The sequence below is a fragment of the Syngnathoides biaculeatus genome, chromosome 12 (assembly GCF_019802595.1).
Source record: "Syngnathoides biaculeatus isolate LvHL_M chromosome 12, ASM1980259v1, whole genome shotgun sequence".
Taxonomy (NCBI): domain Eukaryota; kingdom Metazoa; phylum Chordata; class Actinopteri; order Syngnathiformes; family Syngnathidae; genus Syngnathoides; species Syngnathoides biaculeatus.
The window spans coordinates 27183481-27207540 of NC_084651.1; the positions used below are offsets into that span (position 1 = coordinate 27183481).

The window sequence follows — 24060 nt, forward strand, 5'->3', positions numbered from 1 at the left end:
CTGTCCAAAGACACCAGAGACAAAATTGTACAACTCCACACGGCTGGAAAGGGCTATGAAGAAATTGCCACGCAGCTTGGTGAAAAAAAGTCCACTGTTGGAGCAATCATTAGAAAATGGAAGAAGCTAAACATGACGGTCAATCTCAATCGGAGTGGAGCCCCATGCAAGATATCACCTCTTGGGATCTCAGTGATCCTTAGAAAGTTGAGTAATCAGCCCAGGACTTGGTCAATGACCTGAAAAGAGCTGGGACCACTGTTTCCAAGGTGACTGTTGCTAATACACTAAAATGTAATGGTTTGAAATCATGGAAGGCACGGAAGTTTCCCCTGTTTAAACCAGCACATCTCAAGGCCCGTCTTAAGTTTGTAAATGACCATTTAGATGATACAGAGGAATAATGGGAAAAAACTTTGTGGTCAGATGAGACCAAAATGGAACTTTTTGGTCATAATTCCACTAACCGTTTTTGAAGGAAGACAGATGATGAGTTCCATCCCAACAACACAATCCCTACTGTGATGTATGGGAGTGGTAGCATCATGCTTTGGGGGTGTTTTTCTGCACATGGGACAGGACGACTGCACTATATTCAGGACAGGATAACTGCGGCCATGAATTGTGAGATTTTGGGGAACAACCTCTTTCCCTCAGTCACAGTAATGAAGAATGGTTTGGCTGGGTCATGACAATGACCCGAAGCACACAGCCAGGAAAACCAAGGAGAGGCCCCGTAAGAAGCATATTAAGGTTCTGGCGTCGCCTAGCCAGTCTCCAGACCTAAACCCAATAGAAAATCTTTGGAGGGAGCTGAAAATCCGTGTTTCTCAGCAACAGTCCAGAAACCTGTCTGATCTAGGGATGATCTGTGTTGAGGAATGGGGCAAAATCCCTCCTGCACTTTGTGGAAACCTGGTGAACAACTTCAGTAAATATTTGACCTCTGTAATTGCAAACAAAGGTTACTGTACCAAGTATTAACATTGGTTTTCTCAGGTGTTCAAATACTTATTTGCAGCTGTATCACACAAATAAATCATTAAAAACATACATTGTGATTTCTGAATTTTTCTTTTTAGATTATCTCTCTCACAGTGGACATGCACCTACGATGAAAATTTCCGAGCCCTGCATGATTTCTAAGTGGGAGAATTTGCAATAAAGCAGGGTGTTCAAATACTTATTTTCTTCACTGTAACCCTTTACTCATACATTTTATTTTCCTACAATGTTAATGTATGGGCCGTGAAAAAAACACAAAAATTGGGCTGCTTACTCTCCAATTGACACGATTCTTAAATCTCCCTAGGAGTGAGATTTGACGTAATTTGCACAGAGCGAGATGGTGTCTGTCATATACAGATGCTGCACAGACTTTGTTTATTGAACTCAGCTCACAAGTGATCACCATAAGACTAACAGTCCCGTCTTAGAAATCACAGTCATGTTCTAGACAGGACACAGCCCTCTGTTCTATGATTGGCTCTTGCAATGCGAAAGAACATGTTACGCATTTGTAACATGGTTGGGGTTGGGCTGGGTGAAGATGGGGTATGACTATTTAATTTACACTCAATCCGATTGTTACACTAAAGTAACAGTTGGATTAAGTATTTGTTGATTGATCATGACAGGATTGGGATGGTTAGATTGTTTCAGTTTTTTTAACCCAAAACCCAAGATGTCAAAACTTTGCTTTTTGAAAGTGCCTTTTCCTTAAAGCTATGAAGTAATCAATAAAAAAAATAATTAACACATACAGTATGTTTACATTGCTTCTACTCGCCTACAGGGAATGTACATTTATACATCTTTTCACTCTCACCGTGTATAAATTTGCGAGAATCAACAAAGAAAACCACAACCAGGGTTCATTTTCCACATACCTGCGAAGAAGGGAAAATGGGGAAACAGCTCTGAAGTCGAGGTATTTCATCACTTCACCCCTCTGTCCCAGACAAAGCTTGAGTTTCAGCAAGCTAAAGTTATTTAAAAACTTGAAAACAACCAACAATAATTGATGACTTAAGCATCAAAATGCAACTTGAAAATTTATCAATAGCAAGCTGAACATTGGTCAGATTCCTCTTCTGTATCTAGCCCGCTACATGACATTGGCACAATTTGGCTGCTTTGCAACAATTGTTCTGGCTTCGTTCAAGTTGGTATCCCACTTTTTATTGTTATCACATACTCTTGTCACAACTGTCAACACAACACCATCCTGAAATAACGTTCGATCACACCTAGTACTCCTGCCTGTCTCTCTGATCACCTTGGCTGTTATGGTTCAGTCTTCTGCAAGTGCCTCCTGTCCACTGAGACCCAGTCTCACCTCGTCCCGAAAAGCAACACAACATTCTTCCTTTCTCAGCTTTCACAAAATGGTTCTCTGATTTGTCTTTGTCTTCTTCCTCTTCCTCCCCACCAACCGTCATCTGCACAAGACGCAATTCACCTGCATGCGTAGGTCACACTATATTCCTGCCTCTTCTCAAAGAAAATGTTTACTACAGCCATGTCTAGACTTATTGCAAAGTCTACGACCATTTCTCCCTCCAAGTTCGTTTCTTTGAAACCAAACATACCCATCACGTCTTCATTACCCCGTTTCCTTCACCAACATGTTCACGACCGTACCGTATAGACTATAGATTTTCTGCATTCATTCCATACTCACAATGTCAAAGGTTTTTTGATTCATGCTTCAATGATTGAAACCCAAAATCTTCAGTACTTCGAAGAATATTTTTTTTTCCCTCTGACTCAGTTTATGATGAGATCACCAAAATTCTAAATGCTGCTTCCCCTCTCTCTCTTCTTTACAGGACCTCCAGTAAGTAGACAAGACACCTTGTGTGATCCATGTGGGGTAAAGTAACTGAATATCTGTCTGTGTGGTTGGGTGCGAAATGGGTGAACTTACTACTCAATCTCATAATAAGCCTGTAATAAATATCTATCATACATATATATACTGTCTCATTGCCGTTGACCCTTTTATGAGATTTCATTGCTAATGTGAAAATTTATGTAATTGTTTATCTCCCATCTTCTACCTTCTCGCTTACGGAGATAGCTGTTGCTTATGCCCATTGAGGAAGATCAACAATCTTGTATGAGTGAGCAGAAAAATGTTTTCCAGCAGAGTCAGTGATTGTGTTTACACAGATCAAGAGTAAAATTATAAAACTATACAGTAATGCAGTAACTTATGAGTTTAATTTGTTCCATGACTTCTTTCACATAACACAATCACTATTACAAATAGTGATTGTAATAGTGAAAATAGTGTAGTATTATTACACATTACTACTACATTAGTATTATTGTAGTAGTAATAGTGTGAAAATAGTGGAAAGAGTGAAATGGTGATAATGCATGGGGCTCCACTCTGATCGTGATTGACCATCATGTTTAGCTTCTTCCATTTTCTAATTATTGCGCCAACAGTCGACGTTTTTTCACCAAGCTGCTTGGCAATTTTTCGAGAGCCCTTTGAGCCATGTGGAGTTGTACAATTTTGTCTCTGGTGTCTTTGGACAGCTCTTTGGTCTCGGCCATGTTACAAGTTTGAGTCTTACTGTATGGGGCGGACAGTTGTCTTTATGCAGCTAACGACCTCACACAGGTGCATCTGATTCAGGATAATACATGGAGTGTAGGTGGACTTTTAAAGGCAGACTATCAGGTCTTTGAGGGTCTGAATTCTAGCTGATAGACAAGTATTCAAATACTCATTTGCAGTTGTATCATACAAATAAATTGTTAAAAAAATCATACATTGTGATTTCTGGATTTCTCTTTTTAGATTATCTCTCTCACCGTGGACATGCACCTACGATGAAAATTTCAGACCCCTACATGATTTCTAAGTGAGAGAACTTGCAATATAGCAGGGTGTTCAAATACTTATGTTGTTTACTGTAAGTGTGTTAACATCCCACATTGTGTAAAGTTTGTACAGAGTGCCTCTACCCGCTCGCGGTTCCGGTTATAGACCAGTGCAATGTCAATGTCAATGTGCAAAGGGAGCTGTTTAAAGTGATGAATCGTGCAGTCTATAAAACATAAAAAAATACATGTGAAAAAAATATATTACTAATAATACTATTGATTGGATCAGCAGGACGTGAGTGAGTGTCCTAACATGGGACATGGCAGAAAAATAGAAGGTTCGCTGATCAAGAATTTAATGACTTAATTGCCAGAGGGAGAAAAAAACTGTTCGAATGCTTGCTACTTTTGACTTGCATTGATCTGTAAGCGCTTTCCCAATGGAAAGCGCTGGAAGAACTGGTGGCCAAGATGTGGAGGATCCGAAAGGATTCTACCTGCTCTGGACCTAGTTCGCGTTGCGTGCAAGTCCTCAATAGTGTGTAGCGTGGTGCCGACAATCCGTTCAGCGGTTTTGATTGTCCGGTACCATCTGGGTTTGTTCTTTTTTGTGGCGGCGCCAAACCAGAGTGTGATGGAGGTACACAGTACTGACTGGATGACCAATGTGTAGAACTATATCAGCAATTCTTATGACAGGCTGTGCTTCCTCAGAAGCTGCAAGAAGTACATCTTTTGCTGGGCTTTTTTGAGGATGGAGTTGGTATTTGTCCCCCACTTCACGTCCTCTGAGACTGTAATTCCCAAGAACTTCAAGGTCTCGACGGTTGACACAAGACAGTTAGACAGTGTTAGGAGCAGCTGCAGTGAAGGATGCCTCCTGAAGTCCACAATGATGTCCACAATCTTTAGAGTGTTCAACGCCAAAAGATCCAGGCTCACCACTTCCTGTTGATACGCAGACTCGTTGCCGTCTTTGATGAGGCTGATGACATCTGTGTCATCTGTGAACTTCAGGAGTTTGACCGTCGGTTGGCACGAGGTGCAGTCGTTCGTGTAGCGCGTGAAAAGCAGAGGGGAGAGGATACTGCTGAGCGCGGCTGTTTGTCTCTATGTGCCCTGCGATTGGCTGGCAACCAGTTCAGGGTGTACCCTGCCTCCTACACTTCACAACTGGGATAGGCTCCGGCGAAGTTGTAGGGGGTTGGCCTCAAAGTTCTGAGGTCCGGAGATTCGAATCAAGACCACCGCCTGTGCGGAGTTTGCATGTTCTCCCTGTGCCCGTGTGGGTTTTTTTTTCCTGGAACTCGGGTTTCCTCCTACTTCCCCAAAACATGCATTAGTTGGAGACTCTAAATTGCCCCAGGTGTGATGGTGAGTGTGACTGTTGTCTGTCTCCATGTCCCCTCCAACTGGCTGGCAACCAGTTCAGGGTGTACCCTGCCTCCTGCCCGATGACAGCTGGGATTGGCTCCAGCACTTCCGCGACCCTCGTGAGGATAAGCAATGCAGAAAATGGATTCATGGATATATATACTTCTTATATGACCTTCTGAAATTTCAATAGACATCGATGATATATCTGTTTACGCAACTGTAAACAGTAAATGTTGTCGCAGACCTTTATTTTGAGACACAGTATGGGTAAAGCAAGCTCCACCGGGCGAGCACCAGTGAGCGACGGGTCCACAAGCAAACTCTGGCCGAGCTCTGGCGAGCACGCTCCGGGGAGTGGTGGGGCGGTGAGCGAGCTCCCCGAGCCCTGGCGCCGGAGCTCGCTTGTCAGATTCCACGTCATTCTGCCCGAAGAACCATCCGAATAGTCAATATTATTTACAGCAGGAACTTGCTCACGGCCCCCCCACTCACCGGAGCTCACTCGCAGCCCCGCTGCTCGGCGAAGCTGGCTCGTCAGACTCTTCATTCCCGTCCGAAGAACCATCCAAATATTCAACATTATTTACAGCCACAGGTCCTAATCTGTATGGAGGTATTCCGGCGAGCGACCTCCGGTGAGTGGCTGGGCTGTGACCGAGCTCCCTGAGCCCCGGCGACACAGGTTGAAATCTGTATGGACGTATTCCTCCGTCTTCCTGATCAACCAACACTGCTATTTCTTCATCAGATGAGGATAAATCTCAGAAATCAGCGCTGGCCATAATGGTGTCCCACGTAATCGAGCCTTTGGTGCAAAACCTCATATCACGTCATCATCATGTGGCTCGCCAAAATGCCAACGCCCCTGAAAATTCGTAATTGTTGATAAAAAATCTTATCAAACAGCATTAAATTAGAGAGAATTGATATTACATTGTCAAGATACAGTACATGTTACATGACCTATTGGAAACATTGTGGATTCAGACCACCAGAATTTCCCTATAAAGACATGTTTGATGGAACATGTTGAGAGTTCACAGGTGTGTATCACTTTCCTTCGTGAACCAGCATTGCTTTAATCCAGGGATGCTTAATGCGTCGATCGCGATTTACCGGACGATTGCGAGGCAGTCTTGGTCGATCACGGGACCGTGTGCCAAAAAAAAAAAAAAAAAAAAAACATCAGCCAATGTTCCCTTTAAATTGCGTGCCTTCACAAATCCAATGCATTACAATACAATACAATACAATACAATTGAGATTATAACATACACCTATTCAGTTTGTGGCATTTTGCAATGAGTGAGAGATGACTGGTTGTTACATCCAATGGCACAATTCACGTAAGTATTGTAATAAATGAAAAGAAGAAGCAACTGGTTTCTTTTAGGCAGCAGACGGAACTTTCTCTAACAACTACCGGTGCTCCGCTACACTCTATTTTCCTTGTTTACCGTACACCCGACCCCACACTCCTCCGCGCTCTTAAAGACGTACACTCATAATTGCAAATGTTACAGTACTTACGCAGCCCATCAATGTGTTTTGTAATGACAGCAGCCACAGCCTGGGCAACGTACAGCAAAAGACGAGGTAGACGTACTGCTTATGTTTACTTTCGATGTGAATGGAGAAAGTTAAAAAATAAATACTATAACTATAAGATGCCATGAATGTCGGAGAATGTCAATAATCAGGGAAAAAATGGTTAAACTGGACGGGATTTTCTCTTTTCCGAGTGGGAAAGGTCTGGGCTGAAGCCAAAATAGAAAGTGCAGGATGATATGGTGTGTAATTTTAAAATTCCACCTTGGCACAGCCTGATCCAGGATGAAAGCACAGACAATACAGTGCAAAAAAAGCCAATTCTGTATTTTAAATATAGGAGGCAACATAACATTAAGCTTAAAACGGTTTGGGAACAGCATCTCCCCCCATCAGTAGCTCGCGAAAGGCTGTCTGCATGAAATGTAGATCATGGGGTAAAAAAGTCTGGGCACCCCTGCTTTAGTTGCTTGTTGGTAATTTTCAAGAGATCCTGTTTTGAATTCCCTCCAATTAGTATTAAATCCTCCCCTCGACCTCTTTGTAAAGACAGCATTGATTTGTGTTCCACTGGCAAAGAATAGCCACTTTTCTGTTCACAATGTGGAAACCGTTGAAAGCAATTGTATTCCAGCTCCTTTTGTTGTTTTAAATGGAAGCTCCTTTGCTCACTTGGGATGTATCCACAGTAGGAATATATTCAAGTGAGCTGGCGTCTGTTAGTTTAAATGAGTTAAGGGCTCATTGTGCGGGAACATTTGGGCATTTAGAAAAATAGAAAAAACACACACACAAAAAAAACAATCTCTGGATGCATAATAATTGTTCTTGAAACAAATTTTTGATGAACAAAGTAGTGGACTGCAAGTAACTCTGAGCCAGAATATGTTTTATTGTGATTTTAACATTATGCACTTCTTTACATTAGTTAATTTGATCTAGCTCAGAATGTTTACTTCATTTGTTTGATTCACTCCTTTTTTTGTACCATTATTTCTTTCACTCCCTTCTCAGGGTCCTCCTGGAAGAGCAGGCTTTCCGGTAACTTATCTTTTTTTAACATTTCTTTGTGTGTCTTTACCTTTGCATGACTGGGTAGCAATCACTTCTGATCCCTCCAGTCACTCTCTGCTTAGTAGCATAGATTCTATTTTAAAAATATATTTTCTTGGCGTAACACATAGCGAATGCTGGTTAGACCTGGTGTTGGTGTTTTGGTGGACCAACACACCCAGTCAATCTAAAAGAGGGCCGCTTGGTCTGTTGGGGGCATGATCACAGCCAGGTCCAATCAAAGTGCTTCCTCTCATCCCCTTTAAATGTAGCACCCTAGAAATAGTACATTCGTGGTCTTTGACATAGCAGAAGAAGAAACTGAGTTGCTTGAGCCTGGGAGGTTGAAACACACAGAGTGCATTTATTCAAAATTGCAAGCAGACTTCTGCAGATGGAGGGTGGAAGGAGATCACAAATATCGGGACTCTGAGTTATGCTCCTGTACACTATCCTCCATCTCTGTGCAAGCCAGGGGGCTGGTTTAAAAAATAAATTAATAAATGAAAACAAATAATGATGAGGGGCTTTAGAGCATTGGCCTCATAGTTCTGGGCACCAGGGTTCAATTCCTGGCCCCACCTGTGTGGAGTTAAGATATTCTCCGCAGGCCTGCATGGGTTTTCTCTGGACTCTAAATTGCACCTAGTTGTGATTGTGAGTGCTGTTTGACTCAATGTGCCCTGCAATTGCCTGGCAACCAGTTCAGGGTCCTGCTGCCCATTGACAGTTGGGATAGGCTTCAGCACTCCCCATGACCCTTGTGAGGATAAGCGCAGAAGAAAATGGATGAATGGATGTTTAAGAGTATCTGCTGCCCACTGTTCACATATTTATGAATTAATTATAACACACTTGACACCATCAAATTCACCCAAATAACAATAGACCAGCAGTCTAATTTCTGTACTGGGCTTACAGGAGATGTGGTCCAAGCAGGCCTAGGTTTGACTTTCTGCCACCAAAATGTTACACAGCATGTCAAGGACACACCCTCGCTACATTGAAATGCCAAGTTTGGTGCAGATCGGTCTGCCAAATTTACAAACACGTGTAGCGAACCTTGCACTTGCTCGAAAATCCAGATACATCTTTTTTCCACACATTTGCAGTCTTGAAAATAGAGTCCAAAGCACACGTTGTTGCAACCGTACTTGTGCTAATAAGACTGGAGGTTTATGAATAATGTGCACAAATATCATGCAGCATTAATATAAAAGGCTCTTTTCTTTTTTAAACATGACAAACACTACATTAAAATAATTTTTTGTCATGCCATTCTATAGTGTAAAAACTGCATCTGTCAGATTAATGTTATGTGTTGAGGAGCAATTTATAGTATTTCTTTTAAAAAGATGTGCATCAAATTCCGCCTCTACCTCTGAGTGCAGTGCCGTTTTTTCATGCACCCTTCTTAATAAAAAGAAGATGATGGCGCTCTGAGTCACCAAGTATTGTTTCATTAACCTTCTAAAAAAATATATAATTTCAAATGATCAGTACGTTTGGCACTGTTGAGGTACTTGCCAATATATTCAGCAACAGAGGTGGAATGAAGAGACCTAGAAATGTGAGAAAATAAATAAAATTTGGCATCCATACAGCAGCAGTCATTGGGTGTGTTGATATGTGATGAATCCAATTTGCTCTGAAATTAAAAAAAAACAATAAATCCACCCATCCATTTTCAGAGCCAATTATGCTCACAAGGGTCACGAGAGTGCTGAACCCTATCCCAGCTATCATCAGGCCACAGCTGGGGTAATCCTTGAACTGGTTTCCGGTCAATCACAACGCACATACAAACAAACAAGCAGTCACACACATTCACACTTACAAGCAATTTAGTGTCTTCAGTCAACCTACCACGCATGTTTTGGGGATTTGGGAGGAAACCAGAGCACCTGAAGAAAATCTACGCAGGCACGGGGAGAACATGCAAACTCCACATGGTCAAGGCCGGGATTTGAACCCTGACTGTTTTGACTGGTGCAGTTGACGTAATTACAAACACATGGAAAATGTTACACTGTTGCAGGCGCATAGGTTTTGTTATTTTATCCCGCAGTGATAAAGTAAATATGAGCTATTTGTCGTAAAATTCAGATGGAAATTTTTGACAGTCAAAAAAAGATGAATCGGAGCAGTTGCTGATTTGAGCACACGTATACTTCTTCTTTTTTTTTCAGTTTGTCCCTTTAGGGGTTGCCGCAGCGTGTCATCTTTTTCCATCAAAGCCTGCCTCGTGCATCCTCCTCTCTAACACCTCATGATCATCAATCATCATCAATCGACCTTTTCTTTAGTCTTCCTCTCATGCTTACCTCTTCTACTCTACCTTCCCTCCCATTTTCTTCATTCATTAACTTCTCAAAGTACTATTTCCATCTACTTAGCACACTACTACTACACTAGTCAACATATTTCCATCACTATCCTTAATCACCTTCACTTGCTGCATATCCTTCCCATCTCTATCCCTCTGTCTGGCCAACCTGTCGATATCCTTTTCTCCTTCTTTCGTATCCAACCTGAGTACATGTTGTGATATGCCACTTGTTTACCCTTTGCCACCTCTACCTTTGCCCTACGACACGTCAATGTAATCCATACACCTCTCCTCAGTCCTCTCTGTGTCCCAGTTCTTCTTCGCTAATCTCTGTCATTGGATGACTTCCTGTAATTTGGGGTTCCACCACCAAGTCTCCTTCTCCCTTTTCCTACCAGAAGACAACCCAAGTACTCTCTTGCCTACCTCTCTGAATACCTTGGTAGTAGTATTCCAGTCTTCTGGGAGCTCTTTTTGACAATCTAGAGCCTGTCTCACCTCTTTCCGAAAGGCCAAACAACATTGTTCCTTTCTCAACTTCCACCACCTGATTCTCTGCTCTACCTTAGTCTTATTAATCTTCCTACACACTACCAGAGTCATCCTACACACAACCATCCAATGCTGTCAAGCCACACACTCCCCCACCACTACTTTACAGTCAGTATCCTCCTTCAGATTACATTGTCTGAAATATAATCCACCTGCATGCTTCTACCTCTGCCCTTGTAGATCACTATATGTTCCTGTCTCTTCTGGAAATAAGTGTTCACCACTGCCAATTCCATCCTTTTTGCGAAGTCCACAACCATCTGTCCCTCAAATTTCTTTTGCTGAATGCCATACTTACCCATCACTTCTTCATCACCCCTTTTTCCTTCGCCAACATGTCCATTGAAATCTGCACCAATCACATCTCTCTCTCTGTCTGGGACGCTCAGGACTACTTCGTCTAGTTCCTTCCAAAATTTCTCATTCAACTCGAGGTCACATCCTACCTGTGGGGCATAGCCGCGAATCAAATTATACACAATACCCTCAATTTCAAGTTTTATCACTCGATCTGATACTCTTTTCACCTCCTAGACATTCTTAGCCAGCTCTTCCTTTAAAATAACCCCTACTCCATTTTGCTTCCCATCTAGTCCAATATAAAATAATTTAAACACTGGACCTAAACTTTTAGCCTTACTCCCGTTCCAGTTGCTCTCTTGGATGCACAATATATCAACCTTTCTCCTAATCATCATGTCAACTAACTCCTGAGCTTTTCCTGTCATAGTCCCAACATTCAAAGTCCCTACACACAGGTGTATGGTCTGTGCATTTCTCTTTTTCTTCTCCCAACTAAGCTGCTTTCCTCCTCTTTTTTGTCTTCAACCTACATAATCTGAATTTCTCCCTACGCCTTGCAGATTAACATTTCCAGGTGCAGGTGTAGGTAGCCTGGGCCACGACCTAACCATTATGGAATTTGTATGATAAATGTTCATATATGTTTGGCACAGTTTTATGCCGGATGCCCTTCCTGACGCAACACTCTGCATTTATTTGGGCTTGGGACCAGCCGACAGGTAGCAAAATATTGTGCTACCCAAAGGGCTGTAGATAGTCAAAAAGAATAAGCAATCAAATAAACAAAGTCAGCAAACAAGATACACAAAGTCACACACTCCCTAATCTATGTTAATGTTAAGGTCAAATGAAAGTTATCCCATAAAAACTGTCAGCACATAATGTACACAAATCACATACTATCTGTGTGAAAATATAAAGAATATGGCGATTTAAAGGATATGTGGATGGAAGGGATTCAAACCACGATGCCCATCACTCTAGTTGTTGAAGGTTTAGTCAATGTTCAATGTTTGGTCCTTGTTGTATACTCTACAAAGGTAATGTTGTTAGCGCGCTAGGCAAACTTGGGCCGAACAGCTTCAACATGAACAATACAGCACCAATATGGGTTCTAAGATGTACTAAGACTTGTTAAATTTCCTATAAGTCCTCACAGCTCTCATCATACAAGTTCTGAAATTACTCACGTTCAATGTTTCTTCAACATCCACGAATTGATCACAAATGCGTTTCGTTGTTAGCAAGCTAAGCTCAGGAATACTAGGCCGATAAGCAAGTTTAAGTTGACGTTTCAACTCGCCCAACTTCTTAAGAGTACTCACTATCCTCGTTGTATACGATATATAGGTTTTGCAGGACGTGTACATACTAGCGTTTGATGTTTTCATCCTCAGTAAATATTAGAAAATAAACGTGTTTTGTTGTTAGCGGTCAAAGCAAGGGTAATTTAGGCCGAGCAGCTTTGACACGAATGATACGGCTCCGATTTGGATACTAAGATTTTAGTCCACTGAAATCGTCGCCAGGAGCGTCCTACGTCGAGTTTTCACAACATTCGGTCCAGATTCTATAATAATACTGTAATATGAAAACATTTTTGGGACATTATCACCCAGCTTCAATCTGAATAGAACTTACTTAATATCTAATCCATTGAAGATTTACTGGTTGAGAATAAAATATAATAATCTAAGTTTGCCTGTAGTTTAATATATGTTATTTGTTGTTTGTGTGTCAAAAAGAAACTGGTACAGCAATCAATACAGATGTTTTTAAAGTGTCATTGAAGAATTGTAGAGTTATATTACTATTATGTTTCAGTTTTCAGTGGAACAATTAATGATCATCAAAATCTATTCCAAGATGTTGGTCAACTTCCTCATTTTCTGGATGCTTGAAGTTGCATCCAACCATCCATTTTCTACTGTCAATCCTGCCTTATCCAACTGTCATTTTGGCCAAAAAATTGGGGTTATTCCCTGGACTGGCTAGACCGATCGCCCATCCATAAGAATAATGGATGAACAATTAAACTTTATTACATTATATAATGTCTCAAGGGGAAATTGAATTTACACTCTGCTGCATATTACTCATACCACATGAGAACCAGATCACACACATGAAGGCTTACAAGTCCAGCTTCACAAACATTAAGGAGCTCACAAACAGCACAAACACCCTTTTGAGCGAGAGTCACATTTCTGAAGGAAACCTGTTTTGACAAAGTCTAGTCCACCAAAGGCTTTTCTAAAAATAACAAAAACATTTTATATGATTAAACTTAACTTCAGCTGAAGGGCTTGGTAGTTATAGCCATACCGATACTTTTATAGTGTTTCACTGTGTACCGGTCATTGAAAAGTACTACGATACCTCAATGTCAAAAATAACACAATGTCAGATGTTTTCAGATCGTGTACTTAAAGAGTGAGACAGACAAAGCGTAGTGCCGGCATCAGTCTATTAGCCTGTACAACACTCGGTGCCTTTTGATCCAGTGTGTGACATGTAGAGAAAGACCAAAAAAAAAAAACGAAATGGGAACAAAAGATGAGGCATGGAATTAAATCTACAAGCATTTGTGTTAACAGAGCCGAAAGAGAGGTTTAAACCTGTGTCTGAAGCTTGCTATAAAATAATTCATCCTTGAGGAGTGATAAATGAGACATATTTAAACAACTAGCCTTCAAATACTGTATACGTCAAATGAGTGTGAATTATTTTGTGACAAATAAACTTGTTTCAGCAAAGTAATTAATTTCTGACACAAATTCAAATACTAAATATCATATGCCGAAGGATATACTACACAGTACTAGGCATTAAATAATACATATGTGGGCAGATTTCACACAAACGACACCTCTGTGCTTTACTGAGCACACTTTTGACTTTTTTTCAATTAGGCACATGATGAACTGTAGAAACAATAAGAGAGGAAATGAGAAATGTGTGCTTACTGTACTTTATTGTTTTTTTTTTAAGTGACTAGTTCCAGTGACTATGTATTTCAGTGAGGATGAGATTTCTTCAAGGAAAAATGATTGGTTACACGTTACTTGGAAAGACATTAAATCAGTTTTTTGGGGAATTTTAAAAACAGAAACCCAGAACTTTTTTGTTATTTTGGAATGCTACTTTTTTTTTTTTTTTTACTCACAAAACGTGCTGCCTGCTCATATGAAAATGTTCCACATACATTTTCACATTCAGAAACACAGACAAATCCAAAAAGAAAAGAAACGGATCCAATTAACAATTTCTCACAATAATTATTAATAATGACTTAACAAGTAGTGGCATAGTGGGTCCCACTGAAGGCCCTGGAGCTCAATGGTTAGAGCACTGGTTTGATAAACCAGCAGTTGTGGGTTCGTATCCCACTGGGGCCTCCACTCCCTCAGAAGGCTTGCCTTCAGGAAGGGCATTTGGCATAAAAATTGTGTCAAACGTGTGTGCGTTCATCTGAGATGACACGCTGAAAGAAAGTTACTTTTTACTCATAGTTCTGAGGACCGGGGTTTTCAATCCTGGACCCATCTGTGTGGATTTTGCATGTTCTCTCCGTGCCTACGTGGGTATTCTCCAGGCATTCCAGTTTCCTCCCACATCCCCAAAACATGCATTTAGGGTGAATGTTATCCTTAAATTCCCCATAGGTGTACATGTGAGTGTGAATAATTGATTATGTATATGTGCCCTCTGATTGGCTGGCAACCACTGTATGGCATAGAGACCCGAGTGAGCAATAAGAGGTATGGAAAATGGATGAATGGATGGACGCACACAGACACACTCATAGACACGCATATGTGTGGCCCAATGGTCATGAATTCCACGACTCCAAAAAGTCTGAGCACAATCAGCTGCCATGTGCGTATGTCACAATCCAAGTTTATTTATAGAGGAATAAATCATAACGGAGCCCTCTCTATATATTTTTCTTATCGCATTGGCACTGTTTTTATAGACCCAATATCTGTAATATTGCTTACTGACTTGGATAATATTTGGAAGTGTAAGTTAAAATGCTAATTGTAATTATAAATAAAATGCTAGTCATTAAGAATATTTGATAATTTATATTTCCCTGCATTTTAGTGTGGTCTGGTGACAATACCTTTTTTCTGAGACTATTTCTTGAAAAATTACTTAGATAACTTGTATCACAAAGCCATGATAAACAATTTGTACAGTGATGCACGTTTTACCCAATGTTATGGATTAAATTTTCACCTTTTGAATGGATTGCTTTATTTTTCATTTGATTGATATTCAAAATAAGACTCAGCTTTGATTTAACAGTGCTTTGGATGTTTACCTTCTCATTCTCAAGTTAGTTGACTAAATTAATGTAAGATTCTTTGTAAATATTTTTGTTCTATAAACATTTGTCTAGCTCGCAACCCACAAGCTACATCTGGGATAGCATTCAAATAGCCTACATTTGATGTGCAGAAACATTTGATTAATTTCAATCAGATTGGCCCCCAGAGTAAGCATAAATAATCGTTAAGATAAGGTTCACAGTGTTTGCCATTCTGAGAGAGAGAGAGAGAGAGAGAGAGAATGTGAGTGCAAATTGTTATTTCTACGTGCTCAATGATTGGCTGACAACCAGTTCAGGGGGTACCACACCTACTGCCTACAGTTAGCTGGGATAGGTTCCGGCATACCCGTGACCCAAGGGAGGACAAGCAGTGTAGAAAATGTACAGATGGAGAAACACTATGTGAAACATTACAGTAAAATTCATCCATCCATCCCTTATCTGAGCTGCTCATTCTCACAAGGAACACGCCAGTCCTGGAGCCTAACCCAGCTATCTTCGTGCAGGAAGCAGGGTACACCCTGAACTGGTTGTCAGCCAAATTGCAGGGCACATAGAGACAAACAACTTGTCACACTCACAATATTGGGGCAAGTCAGAGTCTCCAATTGATGCATGTTTCTCCTCAAATCTGTCGGCAACCGTGCCCGTCAGTAAAATTAATTCACTGCTAATTCAAAGTTCCTTGGATTTCTTTGTATGAAGTTTACAGTAGCAGAAAGATCTATCGTGACAGCTCTCTCAGTTAACTAAATGGCTTGTGGCTCTGCCTTTCGTGGCTCATGTAAAGCCCTATCGTCTATTAATATACAACTTTTTTTAATCTGAGACATATTGTCTTTGATTAAAAAAAAACAACATGTAGAACCGTGAGGCCTGAAATCAGTTCATGTTGACGTTTTTGGAACATTATAAAAAAAAAAAAAAAAAACTTTAAACAACTTGCGACCGTTGTCTGTCTCTATGTGCCCTGCGATTGGCTGGCAACAAGTTCAGTGTGTACCCCACCTCCTGCTCGATGATGCCTGGGATAGGCTACGGCACTCCAGCAACCCTCATGAGAATAACTGGCTCAGAAAATGTATGGATGCTATTACATTTTTTTTCGGGTTTATACACTCGGCGGACCGGTGGTGCCACTGTAGAGCGTTGGCCTCACAGTTTTGAGGACCGCTGTTCAAATCCCCATCCTCACGTGTGGAGTTTGCATGTTCCCCCCCTGCCTGTGTGGGTTTTCTCCAGGCACTCCGGTTTCCTCACACATGCCAAAATCAAGCACTAATTGGAGACTCTATATTGCCCTTGGTTGTGATTGTGAGTGCAAATGGTTGTTTGTTTATATATGTGATTGCCGGCAACCAGTTTAGTTTGTATCTTACCTCCTGCCCAAATTTAGATAGCTGGGATAAGCTCCAGGACTCATGTAACCCTTGTGAGGATAAGCAGCTAATAAAACCCTAACCCCCCAATGGCTTTGTCTTCCATTACTAGTCCTATTTTTATTCATTCATTCTATTTTCTTTTTTTTTTTTTGCATACCCGAAACCATGTCCATGTCTCTAACACTAGCTCCTCTGTCTTCTGTGTCTCTCTTCACAACATTTTGCATGTGATTGCTGTGTTTGATCCCAGAGCTTTAAAGGAGAAGCAGGGGAGATAGTATGCTTCGGGCACTAGATTTTTTTGTGGCTGTCAGATTTTAATGTCATTTGCTAGCTTTCCTCCTGTCTTTAGTTCACAAAAACTTAAATAGTTAAAATAATGAATGAGCAAATGGGCTATGGCGGCCTTATTGTTGGTGATGCTGGTGAGAAGTGTGTAGGTGAATTCTGTGAAGAGCTAGCACCTGATTTGTACTCGAGACTGATGTCTGAAGATAAAAGGCGAACAAATAAATCATGGAGTAGATATTCAGTAAATAGTTTTCCTCCCCTGGTAGAATAATCTCAACTATTTACAGCATGAAATACTATAGTAACTAGCCACGAAAGGGTCTCGGAGTTTTTATTTAAACATCCGCGTGCTGCATGTAAAGACTAGATACTTTCAGTTTAATATTGTAAAATAAATACACTCATCCATCCATCTTCTGAGCCGCTTATCCTCACGAGGGTTGTGGGAGTGCTGAAGCCTATCCCAGCTGTCATCGGGCAGGAGGTGGGGTACACCCTTAACTGGTCACCAGCCAATCGCAGGGCACATAAAAACAAACAACCATAAGCACTCGCAATCACACCTAGGGGTAATTTAAAGTCTCCAATTAATGCATGTTTTTGGGATGTGGGAGGAAACCTGAGAGCCTGGAGAAAACCCACAAAGCTATGGGGAGAACATGCAAAGCCAAGAGGGAGGCTGAGATTTGATCCACGGTCCTCAGAACTGTGAGGCCAACACTCTACAGCAGTGTCACTGTGCGGCCAAAATGGATATAAGAATTGAGACTAAATAATAAATTTTTACTTGAGGATTACAGAACAAGGTACGATTATTTTACATCAGTGTTCAAGAAAATAAGTATTTGAACACACTGCTATATTGCAAGTTCTCTAGGTGGGAGAAAATGCAAAATAGCATGGTGTTCAAATACTTATTTTCTTCACTGTAGTTGCGGTTGAGTGTCAAGACTGTTGTGCTTAATAATTAAAATACTGTCGGCAGAGCTTGGTAAACTGCAACACAATGTTTACAGCACAGGTTGTGTAATTTATTAAAAACTGTGAACTCATATATACCTACTCCTGCATTTGAGATGTTCGGAAAAAAATAAAAATTCTGCTACTATTGTCTACTATTTGAAAGGTATAAATCAGGGGCTCAACCTCTGTTTAACTAGGGGCAAAGCCTGGCTGAGGATGGGAGTAGCCTCAGTGCACATGTACGTGCGTGCAATTTTAATTGGAAATTAAGGAAAAAAAAGCCCTCCACTCTCCTCAAATATCTTTTTTATCTTTTCACAGAAAATAAGAGGATAACAAGGATGCTGGCGTAAACAAGTTGTGTGCAAAACATTGAAAAATGTTTCTCTGCTTGCATCAAGCTTTGTTTATGTCACACCGCAAAAGGCACTCTGATTGTCAAGCACACAAGTACCCAAAAGTGCCATTCAGAGGGCCGCGCTAACATTAAACTTTGATTTTAAGGTGAGGGCCACAAAATATCATCTCACGGGCTGCTAACAGCTCATGGGCCACCAGTTTGTGACCACTGCCTTTAAGTGCTGGACACAAATGTTTCCACATGAATAACTGTGGGTTTTTGCCTCCTAGATGACAGTTGACTCCCTTGCAGGTTGGTAATTATAATTATCAGACAAAGCTGGAATGAAACGAGACAGCTATTTGAGCCGTATTTTATTATTGAGTGACACTGAAGACAAGATTTGCATAGTAAACAGCTTGTATTTTAAAGTATATTAAAAACAAAATACACCTAAATGTCTTCTTCTTCTTTTCCTTTCGGCTTGTCCCGTTAGGGGTCGCTACAGCGTGTCATCTTTTGCCATCTTAGCCTATCTCCTGCATCTTCCTCTCTAACCCCAACTGCCCTCATGTCTTCCCTCACCACATCCATAAACCTTCTCTTTGGTCTTCCTCTCGCTCTTTTGCCTGGGAGCTCCATCCTCAGCATCCTTCTACCAATATACTCACTCTCTCGCCTCTGAACATGTCCAAACCATCGAAGTCTGCTCTCTCGAATCTTGTCTCCAAAACATCCAGCTTTGGCTGTCCCTCTAATGAGCTCATTTCTAATCCTATCCAACCTGGTCACTCCGAGCGAGAACCTCAACATCTTCATTTCTGCCACCTCCAGTTCAGCTTCCTGTTGTTTCTTCAGTGCCACTGTCTCTAATCCGTACATCATGGCCGGCCTCACCACTGTTTTGTAAACTTTGCCCTTCATCCTAGCAGACACTCTTCTGTCACATAACACACCAGACACCTTTCGCCAGCTGTTCCAACCTGCTTGGACCCGTTTCTTCACTTTCTGACCACACTCTCCATTGCTCTGTATTGTTGACCCCAAGTATTTGAAGTCGTCGACCCTCGCTATCTCTTCTCCCTGTAGCCTCACTCTTCCTCCTCCACTTTTCTCATTCACGCACATATATTCTGTTTTACTTCGGCTAATCTTCATTCCTCTCCTTTCCAGTGCATGTCTCCATCTTTCCAATTGTTCCTCTGCATGCTCCCTGCTTTCACTGCATATGACAATATCATCTGCGAACATCATGGTCCAAGGGGATTCCAGTCTAACCTCATCTGTCAGCCTATCCATTACCACTGCAAATAGGAAGGGGCTCAGAGCTGATCCCTGATGCAGTCCCACCTCCACCTTAAATTCCTCTCTCACACCTAAGGCACACCTCACCATTGTTCTGCTGCCATCATACATATCCTGTACTATTTTAACATACTTCTCTGCCACACCAGACTTACGCATGCAGTACCACAGTTCCTCTCTTGGTACTCTGTCATAGGCTTTCTCTAGGTCCACAAAGACGCAATGTAGCTCCTTCTGACCTTCTCTGTACTTTTCCACGAGCATCCTCAAGGCAAATAATGCATCTGTGGTACTCTTTCTAGGCATGAAACCATACTGTTGCTCGCAGATACTTACTTCTGTCCTGAGTCTAGCCTCCACTACTCTTTCCCATAACTTCATTGTGTGGCTCATCAACTTTATTCCTCTATAGTTCCCACAGCTCTGAACATCCCCTTTGTTCTTAAAAATGGGAACTACAACACTTTTCCTCCATTCTTCAGGCATCTTTTCGCCCGCTAGTATTCTGTTGAATAAGTTGGTCAAAAACTCCACAGCCATCTCTCCAAATTGCTTCCATACCTCTACCGGTATGTCATCAGGACCAACTGCCTTTCCAGTTTTCATCCTTTGTAGTGCCTTTCTGACTTCCCCCTTAGTAATCATTTCCACTTCCTGGTCCTTCACTCTTGCCTCTTCAACTCTTCCTTCTCTCTCATTTTCTTCATTCATCAACTTCTCAAAGTATTCTTTCCATCTATTTAGTACACTACCGGCACCAGTCAACATATTTCCATCTCTATCCTTAATCACCCTGACCTGCTGCACATCCTTCCCATCTCTATCCCTCTGTCTGGCCAACCTGTAGAGATCCTTTTCTCCTTCTTTCGTGTCCAACCTGGTGTACATGTCTTCATATGCCTCTTGTTTAGCCTTTGCCACCTCTACCTTTGCCCTACGTCGCATCTCGATGTACTCCTTTCGCCTCTCCTCAGTCCTCTCAGTATCCCACTTCTTCTTCGCTAATCTCTTTCCTTGTATGACTCCCTGTATTATGGGGTTCCACCACCAAGTCTCCTTCTCCCCTTTCCTACCAGATGACACACCAAGTACTCTCCTGCCTGTCTCTCTGATCACCTTGGCTGTCGTCGTCCAGTCTTCCGGGAGCTTCGGTTGTCCATCGAGAGCCTGTCTCACCTCTTTCCGGAAGGCCGCACAACATTCTTCCTTTCTCAGCTTCCACCACATGGTTCTCTGCTCTACCTTTGTCTTCTTAATCTTCCTACCCACCACCAGAGTCATCCTACACACTACCATCCTATGCTGTCGAGCTACACTCTCCCCTACCACTACTTTACAGTCAGTAACCTCCTTCAGATTACATCGTCTGCACAAAATATAATCTACCTGCGTGGTTCTACCTCCGCTCTTGTAGGTCACTATGTGTTCCTCCCTCTTCTGGAAATAAGTGTTCACTACAGCCATCTCCATCCTTTTTGCAAAGTCCACCACCATCTGCCCTTCAAAGTTCCTTTCCTGGATGCCGTACTTACCCATCACTTCTTCATCGCCCCTGTTTCCTTTACCAATATGTCCATTACAATCTGCACCAATCACAACTCTCTCGCTGTCTGGGATGCTCAGAACTACTTCATCTAGTTCCTTCCAGAATTTCTCTTTCAACTCAAGGTCACATCCTACCTGTGGTGCATAGCCGCTAACCACATTATACATAACACCCTCAATTTCAAATTTTAGTCTCATCACTCGATCTGATACTCTTTTCACCTCCAAGACATTCTTAGCCAGCTCTTCCTTTAAAATAACCCCTACTCCATTTCTCTTCCCATCTACTCCGTGGTAGAATAATTTAAACCCTGCTCCCAAACTTCTAGCCTTACTACCTTTCCACCTGCTCTCTTGGATGCACAGAATATCAACCTTTCTCCTAATCATCATGTCAACCAACTCCTGTGCTTTTCCTGTCATAGTCCCAACATTCAAAGTCCCTACACTCAGTTGTAGGCTCTGTGCATTCCTCTTTTTCTTCTGACGCTGGATCCGGTTTCCTCCTCTTCTTTGTCTTCGACCCACAGTAGCTGAATTTCCACCGACGCCCTGCAGGTTAGCAGTGCCGGGGGCGGGCATTGTTAACCCGGGCCACGACCGATCCGGTATGGGATTCTTTAGATGAACGCTCATATTTGTTTGGCACAGTTTTTACGCCGGATGCCCTTCCTGACGGAACCCTCTGCATTTATCCGGGCTTGGGACCGGCCTACAGATTGCACTGGTTTGTGCCCCCATAGGGCTGCATTAAATACACCTAAATGTATACCTTAGATATTGCATAATTTACCATATATAGTGTGTTCTTGCTGCAAGGTGGCTCACATCCCATGGCCTCACTATTACATGGATTTTTTTTTTTTTTTGTGTATATATTTTTTGTTTTTACAGTGCAGCAGTCTTTTTAATTTATTTATTTTTTTACAGTGTATGTTCGCTATGATGATTCACTGAGGGAAAACCCATATTGCGTGCTGCATCCTGATTGGTTAAGGGACTGTAGACCATCGTCAACCACCCCAAGTACCAGACCGCCACCCATGGGTAGTCAGCAGCCCCCGCGGTGTTTCAGCATACCCTGGATTGTGCCTAGGTTGTGCTGTGGTGGTGGTCCCAGTACTTAGGGTCCCCCTAGTCATTGGGGAAAAAAAATCTTCCACAACATTAAAACACATATGAAACCCATCATGGTCTCTAAGCCAAGAAGAGATACTGAAGTGCAGGGACCCTTTATCCGATTGATCAGTGTACCTATATGCGCCCCAGAGTGTGCACTTTTGCACAAAGCTAAGTGAGCCAGTTGCACAGTCACAGAAAATTGAGTGATATTAATGAAATTTGTTCCAAAGCCAATTCCACCACAATGATGTGGGAACATTTTGGATTAAAGCCTGATAAACGCAGCCATCCTCCTCACAGAAATAAGATGATAAATCAAATTTGTATTAAGTCACAACAAAGACGTGTTGTCTTAAAAGCTCAACGTGACGAAATCCATCTTCAACACAATCATTCCAGACAGTTTCCTCAATTGAGACCAAAAATAACACGGTACGATATTTTCCATTTCACGTCCTTTTACAAATATGGAACACTTTGCCCAACAATCCAAATACAAATGTGATAGCATACTATATTTGATGGATGTGTGCATAAATTCTATCAAAAATAGCATTACTTACTATTGTAATAGATGTGGCCATTGAACATGTTGATAATGGCTGCAGAATTTTGAAAAGTAGTACAACTGTTGAATCAAAACAGGTTGCTTTGATTTACTTATTGTAGTTACCAAGGCGACCCGATCCCCCACCCTTAGTACCAGGGACGGCTTTCGGTCGCCACAGCATTTCATCGCAGCTTCAGTTCTCAAACATAATTGAAGGTGGCTTGTGTATTTATAAGAATATTGTGGCCCAGAAGTAAAAAAGAGCGCCAACAACAATCCGTAGCTATGTTTTTCACCTGGAAACACACACCTGCAACAAGATGCTTCAGCGGAAAAAGACATTACAAGAGAACCACGCCAGGAAGAAAAGCCACGCCCATAGGAACTGTAAAATATGCCTGAGTCACTATTAATAATTTCTAGTGTGTCCAACCTCATAGATTGATCATTAAATTGGAATTACTTTTTTTCTAAAAACTACGCAGGGAGTCCTCTGGTTACGAACACATCCCGTTCCTATGCTGAAATCTAACTCGAATTTCGCTGCAAGTCGGATTTCACCATTAAAGACATAATTACGTCAAAACACTTGGCATAAAAAAAAAACAAATACATTGAAATAAAAAAAAAAAAAAACAAGATGCTGCACTTACCATTACTGCTGAAAGGTGGATGGAGCAGTAGAAGGGGAGGCTCTGCTTTGGTATTACGAATGAACCTGGTCCTGAATCCATAACATAAATAGCCTCTCCATCACAGCAAGTATCAAAGAACATTGTTTTGTGATCATAGTAACCGACATAGGGACGGAACCCTTTCTCATGCGCTAAAATACTGGCTTTGTCTTTAATAATTGTCACCACGGTCGACCAACTGAAGCCTTGGTCTTTACCGATGTTCGCCGGTGTCTGTAATTTCTCTGATCTTTCTCTGATCTTGTTTTCCATGGTGGGAGATTTTCTTTTGCATGCAGAACCATTGCTAAAAGACACAGCTTTCTTCTTTGGGGCCATAATTTCTAAAAGAAGAGGGTAAAAAATGTGAAGATACTCCCAGAGCACAAACACAGACAAGCACTTTGCACATTAGCGAGAAAAAATGGCGGATGGGGGACCGGTGTTGTAAAGTTGAAACATTTTAGGTCGAGACTGTTTTAATTGAGGACTACCTGTATTTTTTCTTTATCTAGAACAATGCTTATAAAGCGTAACAAAATGGATGGTG

At 41.6% G+C, this 24060-nt stretch overlaps 1 protein-coding gene across 19 annotated transcripts in view; it reads left to right on the top strand.

Moving 5' to 3' along the window:
* Positions 1 to 24060, top strand: part of col13a1 (collagen, type XIII, alpha 1) — a 193715-nt gene that overhangs the window by 82299 nt on the left and 87356 nt on the right. For 16 of the 19 annotated variants that reach the window (XM_061838092.1, XM_061838097.1, XM_061838098.1 and 13 more), the window contains exon 3: positions 2832 to 2875. In XM_061838092.1, coding sequence (XP_061694076.1) covers positions 2832 to 2875 — 44 coding nt within the window. Of the gene's footprint in view, positions 1 to 2831; positions 2876 to 7779; positions 7807 to 24060 lie in introns of all 19 variants that reach the window. The other 3 variants (XM_061838091.1, XM_061838110.1, XM_061838096.1) reach the window with 2 other exon arrangements.